The sequence below is a fragment of the Mastomys coucha genome, unplaced genomic scaffold (assembly GCF_008632895.1).
Source record: "Mastomys coucha isolate ucsf_1 unplaced genomic scaffold, UCSF_Mcou_1 pScaffold8, whole genome shotgun sequence".
In the NCBI taxonomy this organism is placed as follows: Eukaryota; Metazoa; Chordata; class Mammalia; order Rodentia; family Muridae; genus Mastomys; species Mastomys coucha.
In genome coordinates, this window is record NW_022196914.1 from 21489118 (window position 1) to 21505227 (window position 16110).

At 42.5% G+C, this 16110-nt stretch overlaps 1 protein-coding gene, 1 long non-coding RNA gene and 1 other non-coding gene across 10 annotated transcripts in view; 1 reads left to right on the forward strand and 2 right to left on the reverse strand.

Annotated features, from left to right (window-relative positions):
* Retreg1 (reticulophagy regulator 1) overlaps positions 1–16110 on the forward strand; it is a 141806-nt gene that overhangs the window by 106673 nt on the left and 19023 nt on the right. Inside the window, exons 1-2 of one of the 7 annotated variants that reach the window (XM_031360636.1) lie at positions 78–130; positions 4464–4469. The exons of 5 other annotated variants lie outside the window; for them this stretch is intronic. In XM_031360636.1, the coding sequence (XP_031216496.1) occupies positions 78–130; positions 4464–4469 (59 nt within the window). Of the gene's footprint in view, positions 1–77; positions 435–4463; positions 4470–16110 lie in introns of those variants that run through there. One more of the 7 variants, XM_031360635.1, reaches the window with a different exon arrangement.
* Positions 3977–4083, reverse strand: LOC116084059. Its single transcript, XR_004116021.1, has one exon. It is a non-coding gene; the product is annotated as a U6 spliceosomal RNA (small nuclear RNA).
* The window catches only part of LOC116083861, a 5370-nt gene continuing 3299 nt past the window's right edge, over positions 14040–16110 (reverse strand). For both annotated transcript variants that reach the window (XR_004115932.1, XR_004115933.1), the window contains exons 2-3: positions 15256–15504; positions 14040–14384 (exon numbers count right to left, since the gene is read on the reverse strand). This is a non-coding gene — a long non-coding RNA (uncharacterized LOC116083861). The remainder of the gene's footprint in view (positions 14385–15255; positions 15505–16110) is intronic.

Consider the following 16110-nt stretch of genomic DNA (forward strand, 5'->3'; position numbering starts at 1 on the left):
AAAAAAAAAAAAGAAAGAGGGCAGGCGACTGGATGAGGTCATCCCTGGTGACACCTTCTCATAGGACTTCAGGGAAAATGCTGGGCGACTGGGCAGCACTCCTGCCCAGCTGCCTGTCACGGTGCTGGGAGTGAGAGGTGACCTGTTTATTTTTAGCAGGGGGCTGTCATAATAGTCCACTCCTCAGCTTCATTCAAGGCAGGAGGCCGGCACTCTGGAAGTTTGTAAACACCAACTTTCTCAGTAGAGGAGGAACGAACACTTTTCTCCCGAAAGGAAAGAATTCCCTGCTGGGGTTTCCCTCTTTGTAGAGTCTCTCTGTGGACAAGACAGCATTCTCTGGCTGTCTGAGTTGTGGCAAGCAGGTGCGGCTCAAGTTCTCCTTCTTAAAGGGCAGAAATGCCTGCAGGCGACGGCTGTGGACCAGGCAGAAGGTAATTATGACATTTTATTTCTCTGGAAACTGTTTCATTTGTTGCTCGTCTTAAAAATATTCTGACAAGTTTAAATATGTTTAAGTGAAAATTATAATTCTAGGAAATGTTCTTTGGGAAAATTAGCAGTCTGAGCTTAAGAAATATATGCAAAGGAGTGTTCCTTTTTCCCTCGAATAAGGAAATAATGTCCTGGAACTTTTAAACCACATTTTCCCACATACAATTGGAATCTACTTGTAATTTTTGATTTTCTTTTTAAGTTGAGATGATGGTGACATCTAAGCTCGTGAATTTTGTTAAGTTTTCATTTTAAAGATTTGACAAGACAGTCATGAGAGTTGCATATTATTTCAGTTTGTTAATTTTGATATTTAAATACTTGGTAAGCTATGTATTTTGAAAGCATGATGAGCTCCCTGCCATGTGGTACATGCTTGCCAGTGTTTTCATCACTCTCTTACTGCTAAGAAGCAGGTACCAGGAGGCTGATGATGCAGGGAATTAGCACACACTGGCTCATGCACTGCTGTAGCCCAGACAGACATTATAGGAGTCACATGTGCCCATTAGATTTCCAATTGAGGTAACCAAAATTTGGATATGAAGAAGTAGAAAGAAAATTTTGAAACAAAGAAAGGGGTCGTGGTTCATCTTATTGCCAAAGAAACAGTACTCTCTAGGAACAAGAACCCCTCAGACTAGTTCTGTAAACCATGGCCCTGTGGCCCCTGTGGCTCCTGTGGCCCCGTGGCTCCTGTGGCCCCTGTGGCATGGTTTATGTGGGGTAATGTGGGGTAGCTGATTATGACAGTTTCCTTAAAGGCTGAATTTCTCTGTAGATCTCTAGTATTTATCTTCCTCAAATTCTATTAAGTGAAAGGAAACAGATTAATGTTATATCGAGTAACTTCTTACATAAGATGAGACTAAGCCAAGCACCTAACAATGTCCTTTGTAAGAGTGCTTAGCACAGTTGATGGATTAATTAACTACCTTAGGGAACATTTTTTGAGATATTTAAGTGTTTGCACTGGTCGATAGATTGATCCATGGGTGTCACACATTTCCTTTCCCAGACATCTGAACATTCCCGAAAGCCAGGCTTTCTCTTTTCTGTAACACCCACTCCCTCAGTAGAGTTTTGGATAACCAGACATCTTAAACAAGTGGAAAGCACTGATAAACCATTTCACACCAGGGGCCCAGGCACCTGATCATTCTGCAGTTCCAGCAGGGAGACTTGGCAGAGAGGAATTGAGGGCTGCTGTCACATGGAGGAGCATTATCAAAATTAAATTAAATAGTAACTAGTTGTTGATAAGGAATATCTTGAACTGTGTGTGAGGTGAACTGAGCAAACTTTAGCTTTTTCTCTGAAAGTTTCACTAATAAAAAAATCAAATAGATCAAAAGGAGCCCGTGTGCCTGAACTCATAAATGTGTACATGATAATTACTGTTATCTCCCAGGACTGTCATGTGCCACCGAGAACCTCTCTCACTCCTCTGAGGTAACATGTTCCTGCCTCTTGTTTTTTTTCTGATGAGGTAACTTTCAGTCTCCAGCACTTGGTGGTTTTACGCTTCACTTTTGTCCTCTGAGCCTGTTTGTTTCTCCTCTATGTGGAAACGGTGGAAGATTGGAACTAGGCTAGAAATAAATATTATAATTGGGGGAACATTTTCCTCTTGCTAAATTTGAGATTACGTGCCTCTGGCTAAGTCCGTTGGTGCCATGTCTAAACAAGAAATAACTATTATAAGTCACGAATCTGCTGACAAGCGTGTTCTCTGAACTTCGTCGCAGCAGTTCCTAATTGCACCTCACATCAAGGCTGATTATGTTACTTCCTCTCATTTTGGAATTTGATGCCCTGGATTGCTCTGTGACTGTCAGGGAGCTAAATAGGAGTTTGTCTTTGATAAAAACAAAACTCACAAAACAGTGATGCTCACATGATAGGGATGCTTATCACGTACTGGGGATGCGGGCCTTACACATCACAGGTACCCTCTGCTAGGTGACATGCAGTCCAGCGGCTCCAGGTACCATCCACTTGATGCAGAAAGAAACTCTCCTCTTTAGCAGGTAGGAAACACTGTTCCTAAGAACACCGGAAGAATCACTGCCAATTTCAAGGTCAAGAGCTGAGGGGGAAGAGCAAAAAAGAAGGAAACAAACAAACAAACCAAACCAAACTGAAGCAGGCCTGGGACGGTAGATAGATATCTAAGCAAGACATGCTGGATGCCGAAGAAGGGGGAAAACCAGGAAAGTAGACTAGCTCCGGGTATATAGGAAGGCCTCTCCGGTAGCCTGAGGCCTGCTGGTTCCTTATCTGACCTCCTTTAGTTCCTGCTTTGGAGCAGCAGCCAAGCTGACCCTGTGAGGTACCCTGATTAGATGGGCAAAGTGGGTGTGAGTGAATCAGTCATCCCCAATTCCAGATGCCATGGAAGGAGACGGGTCCCCGTCTGAACATGAAACTCACTCTGTGTTTTTAGTGTGTCTTGTCGTGAAAGCACTTAATTGCGTAATTATGTTCACATGTTTAGATGTTCACCCAGTAGAAATTTGTTGAGCTCTGATGCTCATTTCGTTGCCATGCTGGGTTCTGGTTTGTGGGCCCAGACCCTGTTGTCCTGGAGTAAGCTGCCTGAGTAGAGAGATGCACAGGGTGACACAATCGAGCATTGAGAGCAAGAGCGAGCGGGTCACAGGACTGAGTAAACAGTTTAAAGTGGTAACCTGAGAGCATGCTTAGCCTATGTGCTGAAGCTCAGGTGTCCTCACACGGGAAACGTGACCGATTTGGACTCCAGGGCTGTTACTCTACTTGCCGTGCAAGTACAAGTCTGTTGGAAAAGGCCCAGGACTCTAGAGTTGTGAATTCAGTTTGTGTTTCCAGATCTTTCTGTTGTTCTCTTCTCTGGAGTGGTGGCGCTGGTCACTTCTCTGAAATGCTTACAGCCACAAGTCTTGGGTTTCAGGGTCTTCTTTCCCTTCTCCAGATTTTGGTAGACTTGCTTGTCTGTAATGCGTTATCTTGGGGATGTGACCCGTGTCTAAACACAAAACCCACTTACATTTTACACATCCTAAAGTTTAGTTTCCTAGACTGTTTTTAGTGTTCTTGCATTGTGTCTGTGACTTGCCCTGTGACCGTGGACTTGCCCTGTGACCATGAAATCGGGGATGGGAGCTTTCACTTGTGGGATCACGTCAGCTCTCAGAAAGTTACAAATTTTGGAGCACTCCCAACTTGGCAGCTTTTAGATTAGGGTTGTATACCCTGGATTTGTTTCTGGGTTTTAGAAAGGTTGTTGCATTTAGGAAAACCAAGGCTCTTTTAAACACACAATGGGCTAATTAGTATGAGAATGCTATTAGCAATTGCATTGAATGGAAGGTTAAAAGAAATTGATTTAAATATACTCTTGAGTTTCCATTGTTATAACAGTTCAGGCTGGCAGGATTTGAGGTACAATTTTATGTTTCTGATTAGGCTTATCCGCTGAGAATGCATTCCTTTTTTTTTTTTAAATATGGAATGCTTCACGAATTTGCGTGTCATCCTTGTGCAGGGGCCATGCTAATCTCCTCTGTATCGTTCCAATTTTAGTATATGTGCTGCCACAGCGAGCACAAGAATGCATTTCTTTAAAGTATAAGACCTAATATAGAAAGTTGACCAAGTGCCTCAAACCCAGCTTTGTGCTCTTTGCCCTTTGGTTGAAGTAGATTCCTGCAAGCAAACATATTTAAGCTCTTGTATCCATGAGTGTCTTGGATCCACCTTTCATGTGGAAATCAGTGCAGACAGGTGGAGTATGGGACACTCACACAAAGAGAAGGGGTTCTGAGCTCCCTGCAGATAAATTGGAGGACCATGTGAAGAACTCCTGGCCTAGGTAGCAGTGGTCCTCCTGGGAAATGTTCAGCAGTCATGCTCTGGGAGAGGGAGCCCCCATCCTTTGGCATTTGCTGATTCTTGTGGTTTAAATGCTCACATTCTCACCTGTTCAGTGAAAAGTGAGTTAGACAATCATCACAGTGGTCCTTGTGAGCCTAGCTCCAGTATACAAATGATTGTAGGCCAAGGTCAGAGTCAGCATTTAGGTTTAACAAGGCTACATCTTCTTCTCTATTTATGTATCCTGAAGCCATCACAGATGTTCATCGAGTTTGGTTGAAGGAATTAATCATTTATCTTTCTTCATTCTTCCCTACAACCATGGAAAATATTTATCACTCTTGAAATCCTACTTTGACCCAGCTGGGCTAATATTTGAACCTGATTAAGAACATGCGGAACAATACAATCTGTCCTTCCTGCAGGAGAGTTTGTTTTGTGGGTATTATCTTAACCACCACTGAATTGACAACCTGCCTCCTAAACCCTGCAGCGCCTCCATGGATTCCTGGCATTCCCGTCCCTGGTGAAGCTGATCTGTGTTCTGCAAATCCAGGGTGATGAGTTCTTTGCTGCCCTCACTAAAATATGACGACAGCCTCTAGTTTACAACACCAAAGGGCCACAGGGTATGTGTGGCAGGCTGTACACAGATCTAACCCTGGTGACTGACAGAGCAAAGTCCCAACTGAGTGGGCTTGCCCCCTTTTGGCCCTGCAGGCTTTTTTTTTGACACTTTATGGCCAGTTGGCATCAAAATACATTTCAGGTTCTCACTTCTTTCTGATGTGTTTATCTGAATCATGCAGAACGTGTTGCAGGCATGGATCTTGAGGGATAGTCTTTACTAACAGGATTTTTTTTTTTTTTCAAGACAGGGCTTCTTTGTGTAGCCCTGACTGTCCTGGAACTCACTCTGTAGACCAGGCTGGCCTTGAACTCAGAAATCCTCCTGCCTCTGCCTCCCACATGCTGGGATTAAAGGCATGTGCCACCACTGCCCTGCTCAGGATTTTTTTTAAAAAATATCTTCCTACTGAAGATATTCCACTGAAGGATTCTTCAGCTATTTAAGGAGATAACACTGTTATTGCAGAAAAGAAAGAAAAAGGCAGAAAAGATCAGCTCTAATCTCAGTATCCTAAAAATGCGCAGTTATACTATAGTTTGATTAATGTTCTTGATTGGTAATGATAAGTATATGGTATGCATACATACATATACATGTACACATACATGTACATTTCTGTATCAGTTTTCACTTATAAGTGCTTTCTAATGACATCCAAACAATTTGAAGATGTTTTTAAAAGCCTGCCAGAATATCCCATCCACTGGATTTGCCCTCATCTACTAAATATTATTGAAATGAATTGTGCCATTAATGAAGGAGGGGCTGGGACAGGCGCTTTTTTTTTTTTTTTTTTTTTTTTTTTTTTTTTTTAATTCGGACTGAGATTGAAAGGTTGGAAGTAGGAACTGCCATTTCCTTAAGAACTGAGCCTAGAAACTCAAGCAATGTCATTCTCAGCACATCACGTCACATTAGTTGAGTGGCTCAAGAGCCCCAGTTGGAACGAGGGGAACAAACATTCCACCCTTTACTAAGGTCTCAAAGTGTTTCTCAGCCATTTCAGTTTCCTCTGTTGGGAGTGCTATGCTTAGATCTGTACCCCATTTGAAGTGGGATTATTAGGACTTTCAATACCTAGTTTCTTGAGTTCTTTGTATATTTTGTATATTAGTCCTCTAGTGGATATGAAGCTGGTCAAAGGTTTCCTCCCATCCTGTAGGTGGCTGCTCTATCCAGATGGCACTTCCTTTGCCTTACAGAAGGTTTTCAGTTTCAGGAGGTTCTACTTATTGTTGATCTTGATGCCTGTCCCAGTGGTATGAAGGGCCCATTGTTAAGTTCTCAGAAGTAGTAAATAATAATGTTAGTGATATACATCCTTAAGCAACACTAAATAGGTCATGTCTGAGTTCAAACTCAATCACTGTGACCTAATCCTTGTGCACATCCCAGTGACAGACAGAACAGGAGAATTGACACCTCCCTAAATGGTGGCTCAGTTGTGTGGGAGGGGTACAGAGTCACCTGACCTCCATACTTCCCAAACAGCTTTGGATGGGGTTCCTGGAGGGGCTATTCTGGATGGTTTATTTGTCCTCCCTGTTTCAGATGGGATAGCAGGGTATGTGGTTAGCTCGCCTTGTTGACCCTTTCTGTCTTGAACATATTGAAGTCATGTTTGTGTCAGTGTTATCACAGGCTTCCTTGAGTGAAAAGTATAGCTATCTCTCAGTATCTACAAAGGAAGACCTCCAAGGCCTCTCACCTTCATCACCATGAGCCAGAATCTGTTCTGTACAAAGTCAGGTCAAGCATATCCTTTCCCCCTGAATATGATCAGTCCGAATTCATTGTGTTCTTGGACATGGATCTTGTGGGCCTGAAGACCTAATGGTACTTGTGGATCCTCAGGGGAAAGCCAAGATGTCTATAAGTACTTTCTAACTGCATCTAAACTATTTTATGAGGCCATGAGTACCCACAGAGGTTCAGAGTCAGAACATTCACTTTTTTTTCTCTTATACGTTCGTGTGGTTTTGTCTTATTGGCACTGTGGATTTTCTCATTCCTATTTCTAGATCAAGAAGTTTAAAGGTGCTGGGCGGTGGTGGCACACACCTTTAATCCCAGCACTTAGGAGGCAGTAGCAGGCGGATTTCTGAGTTCGAGGCCAGCCTGGTCCACAGAGTGAGTTCCAGGACAGCCAGGGCTACACAGAGAAACCCTGTCTCAAAAAAAAAAAAAAAAAAAAAAAAAAAAAAAGGTTTAAAGGTTTTCTTTCTTTCTTTTTCTTAAAGATTTATTTATTTATTATCATATGTAAATACACTGTAGCTGTCTTCAGACACACCAGAAGAGAGCGTCAGATCTCATGATGGGTGGTTATGAACCACCATGTGATTGCTGGGATTTGAACTCAGGACCTTCAGAAGAACAGTCAGTGCTCTTAACCGCTGAGCCATAAAGTTCTTTCTAGAACACCACATGTCACTTTTAACAGTAAGGAAGCTGCTGGAATGCACCTCTGTTCTTCTTTACGGCATTACCATTGTCCTTCCCTTATAGTCCTTCAGCCTCAGTCTCTCAGGGATCATCCTCCATCTGTGGGTTCATGGTTATATCCCAGGCACTAGCTGCAAGAGCCTGGGTATCGCTCAGACTCCAGGCAGCTTACCCTGCTTTGGTACGCATGTGCTGGGCGACAGAAAGATAGTTTGTGTGCTACACAAATACGAATTTTTTGTGTCTATGAATCTAATAGGGGTTGGGTACAAATTTAACACACATGCAGACAGAGAACATTAAATGTTTAGTCACCGGTATTTGAACTTAAGACTGAAGGACAAAAGGGCTTCTTTCTGTTGTAAAGACCAGTTAAGAGTCTGGGATTCAAATTTTTTGGTTTTTTGTTTGAAAAAGTAGAGGGCCAACATCCAGGGCAGAGAGGTTGCTTTAAAAATTGGTGTTTTCTTCAGCCACTAAACTTCTCTTTCAACTGAAATCCAGATGTTTTAGTTTGTCTGTGTTTGGGTGGCCCTGCTGTGGCCTAAATTCTCTCTATATAACAAGAGCCAGTCGGGGAGAGGATTCAGAGGAAGAATTCCTGATCTTTAAACACTGTGAATGGTGCTTTTTGTTTTTTTCCAGCAATTATTTGTGATACCACCAGAAAATGGAAGAGGAAAAATAAAAATGACTCCATGAGGGAATGTTGTCTTCAGGCCCTTCGGTCTGGATGGGAATGACCTCATCCAGGGGCTTGTGTGGTAGGAGGAGTCTGAGCAAGGCCTTACACTTTTCCAGTTCACTCTCACAGCCTCAGACTCATTCCTCGGTCCTCTCTCTAATCTTTCTGTGCTCCACTCCTGACTCCAGTGACCTCCCTTCCCAGACACCTGCTGCCTCAGAATCCCAGACTGAGAAAGGCAAGGGGCAAACCCTGGATGTAGCAATCCTCGTAGTACATCTAGGTCACAAAGTGTTCTGATGCTGAAATTGGGAAACCAGAAGGCAGGAATGTCCCAGCTGTCTCTGGAGACTCATAGGGAACATGACGACTAGGAAGACAGCTCTATGGCTTTGCGTCTCGCAGATCAATTCGCCCTCTCCTTAGGGATACAGATGAGTTAACCTTAAAAGGAGGCTCTGAGAATCATCCAGATCAAGCCTCTTTTCTCCTTTAGCCTTATTTGTGCAGAGTTGGCATGCTCTATGTGTAATCTTCGCTCACTGGGTAAACACCAGCCAGGGCTATTAAAGATTTGGCATCGTGGCCTGTAGTAGTGTCTCAGAGAGGCATAACTGGACTGTAGCAGATTCTTTGCCCAGGGAGGGAGAGCTGCAGTTGTGCCTAATATGGAAAGAGGTGATGGAAAGAAGCAAAGCCCAGAATGTTCCTTCTACCTGGCAACAGCATGTCGTGAAGGTTTTCTGCATGCTCATCCTCAGCGTGAAAGTGTTGCAGGGGCGGAGACTGGTGCTCCCAGAGCTGGGCGCACACCCCCACACAATGATGTTAATGAGCATCACATAGTAATTACTATGATGGTGATGGTGATGGTGATGATGATGCCCCTTGCTAGCTGTGTAAACAGAACAGAGGCAACAACATGAAAAAATTCCTGACTCAAAATGTAACATTTCCCTCTGAGCTAGTTGAACTTTTAAGTGTTTCTGTTTGAAAACAAACCCATTTTCCTGTGGCACCTCTTAAAATCATGTCATAAAACATACAAACTCCACCCTTAGGTAAGGAAAGAGGATTAAAAATGTACTTACGTTCTTAGAAAAGGCAGGTTCCTCCTGTGTTGAGAAGGCTACACAAGAATCAGATTGTACAGCATATATTCAGTAGTTCTGGGGTAGCTGGACCACTCACCAGTGGCTACTGCATTTCCCTCCATAGCTAGGTAAACAGGACAGATTCTACACAGCCCTATGCCTTTCATTCTGAGATACTGGGGAAACTCGCCTTCGGGAACCTACCTGTTTGTGCTAAGAAAGGCTCCGAGATGTGTATTTCATTATAAAATGAACACATATTCAGAGAAATCACAAACCTGGAATTAATGGACTTGCTTTCCAGCTTGTCTCAGACACCACAAACACTGGCACTGACAAGGAAGGGAAAGAACTGGTACTTCCTTTGTCACCAGAGAGGGTAAAGACAGGATAGGGAGCTGTTGTGTCCTGAGTTCCCCGGGCTTGGGGTTTGACAGCCCATAGCTTCTTTTCCCTGTGCCAACTCTTCATAAACTGGAAGAGGTGCCTGGGGCTCTGATAAGGATTGTGAAGCCTTGTCGGGAACTTTCTGGAGAGAGTGCTGTGAAACATTAACATTAGTCAGCTGTGTGTGGGAAGCAATGATACATGTTTGCCTCAGAGCAAGATCAAGAGTGATGACGATTAATCAATGCCTTCCTCAGCCTCTGTCAACTTTGGAAGACCCTGCAGCTATTCAGTGACTGTGATGGCACCCTCACATTTAAACCCCCCCCCCATTAGTTACGGAGGTTCCAGCATTTTAGACCTTGGCAGTTGCTATGCAGGCAAAGCTGAAGGTTAGGTGCCTCCTTGCTAAAGGTTGGATAAACCTCCAGCACAGGACTATTTTAAGCTTTGCTGTTGTGGTATGTTACATGGCAAGCTTGACAGGGCTGCTTTGCTGGTCATACAACAGGAGTTCATGTGCATGTGTTTTACTTACTGTGCACTGAAGGATAGTTTGCTTATTTATTTATTTATTTATTTACTTACTTACTTAATTTTTATTTATTTATTTTTTTCTTATTCACTTTACAACCTGCTCACTGCCCCCCTCCTGGTCACTCTCTCCCACAATCATTCCTCCCATCCTCCCTTCCTTTCTCCTCTGAGCAGGTGGGGATCCTCCTGGGTATCTCCCCACTCTGGCATATCAAATCTTCAAGGCTAGGCACATCCTCTCCCACTGAGGTCAGACAAGGCAGCCCAGCTAGAAGAACAAATCCCACGGACGGACAACAGCTTTGAGGATAGCTCCCGCTCAAGTTTTCAGGACCCACATAAAAACCAAGCTGCACGTCTGCTACATACATTCAGGGAAGCCTAGGTCTAGCCCATATATATTCTTTGGTGGTGGTTGAGTCTCTGAGAGCCCCAAGGGTCCACATTAGTTGACTCTGTTAGTCTTCCTATGGAGTTTCTTTCCCCTTTGTGGCCCACAATCCTTCCTCCTACTCTTGTGTAAGAATTCCCAAACTCCATCCACTGTTTGGTTGTGAGTCTCTGTATCTAGCTGAGTCAGCTGCTGGGTGGAGCCTCTCAGAGGACAGCCATGCTAGACCCCTGTCTGCAAGCATAACAGAGTATCATTAATAGTGTTGGGGATTGGTGCTTGGCCATGGGATGGCTCTCAAGTTGGGTCAGTTGTTAGTTGGTCTTTCCCTTAGTCTCTGCTTCTTGCAGACAGGATAAATTCTGGGTTCAAAGTTTTGTCGGTTGGTTGGTGTCCCTATCACTCCACTGGGGCTCCTGCTTGCTTGTAGGAGGTGGCCTCTTCATGTTCCATATCCCCAATGTAGTGAGTCAGAGCTAACTTCTGGTAAACATTCTTTTACCTGGAAGAGAGAAGGCTGCAAGGGAAGGGATCTGCTCTGAGTGCTGCTTTCTTGACTGTGTCTCCTTGTCTTCTGGAAGAATGGGGTATTTTCCTCAACCAGTTAGATGTTGTGGGGACAAGAAGTAATAGAAACAGAGTGCTAATGTAGTTTTTAGTTTCAATAAATAGGAGGGCTGCCCTAGTAGCAGGTATCTTCCTGGTTCCTGGTTTGCTTGGGTTCATCATTGTCTGTCACTCCATTCAAGCCATGTTTCTGAAGCCTGTGACATCCTGCCCTAGTAGACCACTGTGGTTTGTGGGACAAATCTATCATGTTGCCTGTTTTTGTAAGTCAAGTTTTATTGGATCACTGTTATGCTCCTTCATTTAAATAGAACAGCAAAGATGTGGGTGTTTACTGTCCGGCCCTTTTCAGAAAATGTTTGCCTTTCGTTGCTCTAATATATAACTGTTTCTACCACTAGAGGTGCACAACTTCTACATTAACTGTATTTATCCGCACACCTCTTTGTGTCCATTTTTCCTATGCCGCTAACTGTGAGGCTTAATTATAAGTTATGAAAACTGATGAAATAAGAGATTCAAAAGAGTGTGGTTGTGGAATATTCTGCTGGTTCTTCCCAAGTAACTAACTTCTTTTTCTGCCTTTGGCAGTAGAATCCTACTTTCAGCTGGAACATGCTCACTAACAGCTGAGCTCTTTCCTAGACTGTCTTACAGTTATATGACCATGTTCTAACGGTAAGAGGGTGAATGAAAGCTGTGCATGCAATGTATAATAGGTACATGACGTTAGAGAGAAAGGGGAAATGTTTACTTGCTACCCTTTCTTTATGGTGATGATGTGAATGAGTTAACTGAATAGCTAACGTAAAGTCTTGGACCATTTGGAGGAAGTGTCGTTTGAGGATAACTGAGCAAAGATACAGAAAGAGTCCAGAATTCTAACAGCATAGACTTGCCCATATCAACCCTAGACCTTTAGGCTCAACTGTCACATAGAGAAGACCTGCTCTCTTGCTTAAGCCTCTATTCCTCCGACATTTGATATAGCAGGCAAAGACATCTTACCATGCATAGTTGGATATTTCTATGAGAATTAAGGTGAAGGCATTTGAGAGAGTTGACAAGAGTAAGTTGCAATAAAGTTGGATGTGGAGGGAGGTGGAAGACTTGGTAGGAGTGTGTGTGTGTGTGTGTGTGTGTGTGTATGTGTATTATCAAAATACATTGTATGAAACTCTCAGAGAATTAATCATCATTAAACAACATCATTAAAAAAGTGTAGACAAGCCGGGCGGTGGTGGCATACACCTTTAATCCCAGCACTTGGGAGTCAGAGGCAGGCAGATTTCTGAGTTCGAGGCCAGCCTGGTCTACAGAGTGAGTTCCAGGACAGCCAGGGCTACACAGAGAAACCCTGTCTCAAAAAAAAAACAAACAAACAAAAAACAAACAAACAAAAAGTATAGACAAAAATAGTCACAATGGGTAGAGAGATACATATTTTAAAAATCTCAGTATTATGTCATTAAGTTTTTATGCATCTGTTAAAAAAGTGAAGTTAGAAATTAAAAATAGAATTAAGAAATTATTCCATAAATATGTATTTATGTAAGACAATAAGTCTTTGTTCCTAGCTCTACATTAGTGTAGGACATACACATAAGTGCCCCACTTGATGGATTGAATTGGATACCTTCAGCGTTGTACTGCTTTGTTCCTTAGTTGTAAATCAGCCCCCAAGTTAAAACATGAGTCTCTAAGTCCATACCATATTCTGATTAACATAATTTAGAAGATATATAACCTAGACCATTTTGAATAAGAGTTGCAGCATAATACTGGGGGAAAAAAAGCTTACGAGTGACTGTTGTTGGTAATACCATGGCCTAGGAGATGACAGTCTTTAAAACCCTATAGTGAAACTCTGAGACTGATTTAATTGCTCAAGATGGTTAAGGCCTAACATTAGTTGTAACCAATGCTTTGCTATATTTTCTCTTTATACTCTAACTCCAGTTTCTGGGATCTCCAGCATCATGTTTACAAAAAGTCCATGATCTTTGCCATAATCACATGGAGAGGTTTTTGATCTGCATTTTACTGAAAAATGAGGAAAAAGTGCTGGGGAAGATGGCAGTATGCAGGTGGTTCTCAGGCTGAGCCTGCTGGATCTATGGAAGGCAGGGCATCAGGGCATGAGGGTATCAGGGCATCAGGGAAGCTGTTCCAGCCAGACCCTAGTTACCTAAGGGCCTGAAAATTAGCTGAGACATCGGAGACCTTCATGAATGAAAGATGAAATAATTTATGGTTTTAACTCCTCTCCATGATGGGACCACAGGCATTGATAGAACCTACTGTAACATTTTAATATCTGTATAACACCAGAAAGTCAAGTAGTCTTGGCGTTTTTCCAGGATGCTAGGATTTTGTTGTCTGGAAACCACAGGGCCTTAGAACTGGCATTGTTACAGCACGTGAAGGGTCACTGGTAGCTGCTGTCCCAGATGCCCCTGCCCATCTGAATCACAGGAATGTTCTAAGCAGTGTTGTTAGCACTGCATATTAGTAACTCAAAGCATAGAATACCTAACAAAGGAATGATAAAGATCTCTCCCTGTTTCTTTTGTATATTGCTTATTTAAATTATTTTTGGTTCATTTAAGAAGAGGTTTTTTTTTGCCTAGCAAGCCCCATTAGTTTTATTTGGCTATGTTTGTATTCCCAAAGACTCATTACCTTTGTAGCTTTCACCTGGGTTCTCAAGAAACTCAGGACAAAAATGTTTAACACCCTATAAAACTGATCTACATGCCTGTGGGGAGACAATGCTTGGGATGGCCAGGCTCAGTAAAGGGATGTTCCATAGTAGTTCTATTTTTGTGGTTCTTGATGCTTCTCACCCAGGAAAAGTAAATGATTGGGGCTAATCAGAAAGCCATTTCTCTGTATTATTACTTTTTTCTAATCTCATTCATGTAAACAATATATAGCATACAAGCAAAATAGAAGGATTATTACTTATTAGCTGTGCATTTGTGCATCGGTATGTGCCTGTGTACCAAACAGAAGGTATCTAAGGTCATTTTACTACCAGGCATGTCCAGTAAACAGTGCCCCCACGGAGAAGTGGAATAGGTAGATCGGCCAAATCAGAGAGCTGTGATGGGTGGGCACATACACAACATCCTTTTGCGCATCCAGTATCTTGACAGTGATTTTCTGAAAGTGCCTTTGGCTAGCAGATGATCTTCAATATTCTGCTTGACATTTTACACACACACATAACTTGCAGGTGGCGGTCATTAAATTCCTCTGCGGACCGCTGGCAGAAACTTGAGCCAGCCGATTACTCTGGTGGCAAAGATAAATATCTGTCACCCACAGGTAAGAATGAAGGAGGACTGGTGATGAGCAGGAGTCCCTGCCACTGGTATGGTTCAGCCTAGACTGTCCCCATCCCCTTTTGTTATACTGTATTCCCTTTCATTTATGAATACACATTTTTAAAAGGGAGGTTTCTGCAGCAAATTAATAGTGTGCATGAAAATGAGCCAGTAGAGGGCCTCCTTAAGTAGCTGTTTGCAGGCAGCCTTTCATATATATATGTGCTAACTTCTGCATTACAACTCACACTGAAGGACTAACCCTTCCCATTCACGGGCAAATTCCTACTTGTTATTCTTTGTGTGTATAAGGAAGTGGAGGAGATATGTTCCTATAGAAATACCTTCCACCTCAGGCAGGAAAATTTTATGTGTACAGTGTTGTTACTGTGGGACATCTTCTTATGGATTAGCTTCTTCCAGACTGTGGCAGCATTTAAGCAATGTCACCTTTCATCATGCACTTTCTTGATTGTGTCTTCCACACCCCCAAATTTATACTGTACCCCCTTTCCCTTCATGCTGCCAACGGGTACTGCATTATGCTAATTTACCATTAACACCTGCACCATTTATACCATATCTTATTTTTTTTTTTTTCAAAATCTGCTTGAGTTTAGCAGAGCAGAGATACCCCATTGAGAATGCAGTTGTTTTTATGCCTGGTAGGGTGTGTTCATTTTGGTATGGTTGTATTCTTTTAAAAGCTGCTGGTTATTTCATTCATAGAATGAATTGTCTATAGAGAGAAACAAATAAGTATACTCTTTAAAGAAAGACTCTAGGCATGAATATGGCCTCCAGCCAAACAGTCCTCCATGTTGATTAGTAATTGATACCTGTACTATGCAGGAGAGTCACCAAGTTTTTTTTTTTCACAACCCAGGTTATCCTTCTTTATCACATACATCACAATAATTTCCCTTGTATTAGTAATTAATGAATTGGCCTTTGTATTAGGCACAACTTGGAATGACTTGGTAATTCTGTCAGTTTGGGCTTAGCCCCAGTGTCATCAGTCGCGTCTTTAAAGAGCAAAATCAGGAATGATGTTGGTCACTGATCGTTTCTCAATTCTAAGAAACATTCTGTAAAAAAAAAAAAAAAAAAAAAAAATTGTCACCAGTTTCATACAACTAAACCAAAGATAAAAACAAAACAAAACAAAACAAAACAAAAAACAGGGAGCAGACATTTACTTTTGAAACTAACTGCAATAAGTCCTGGACTGTAATTTGCTGGAGACTACAGATCAAATAGAACTTGGAGTTGGCAAACTCACTCCACAGTAACAGTTCACTTTCCATGGAGCCTGTCTCGACTCTGATTTTTATCTACCCTTTGAGCTTAGAGTGGAAGTCTTTTTTCCGGCTTAGGGACAGTGACATGAATCAAATCTTGGCGGTGGTATTCCAGAAGGAAGGGCCTCGTAGTGTTTGACCTGCCCCAGTTGAGTGCTTGTCTTATACTTGGGAAGGTCATTTCCTTGCTTGGGACCTTGTCTTATAGAATCTAATTATTAAACACTAACAAAGGTCAGAATGTTGAAAATGGTTGTCCTCTTATCCTCGGGCACTTCAAAAGAATCTCATATGGGAGGCAGAGGCAGACGGATTTCTGAGTTCCAGGCCGGCCTGGTTGACAGAGTGAGTTCTAGGACAGCCAGGACTACACAGAGAAACCCTGTCTCCAAA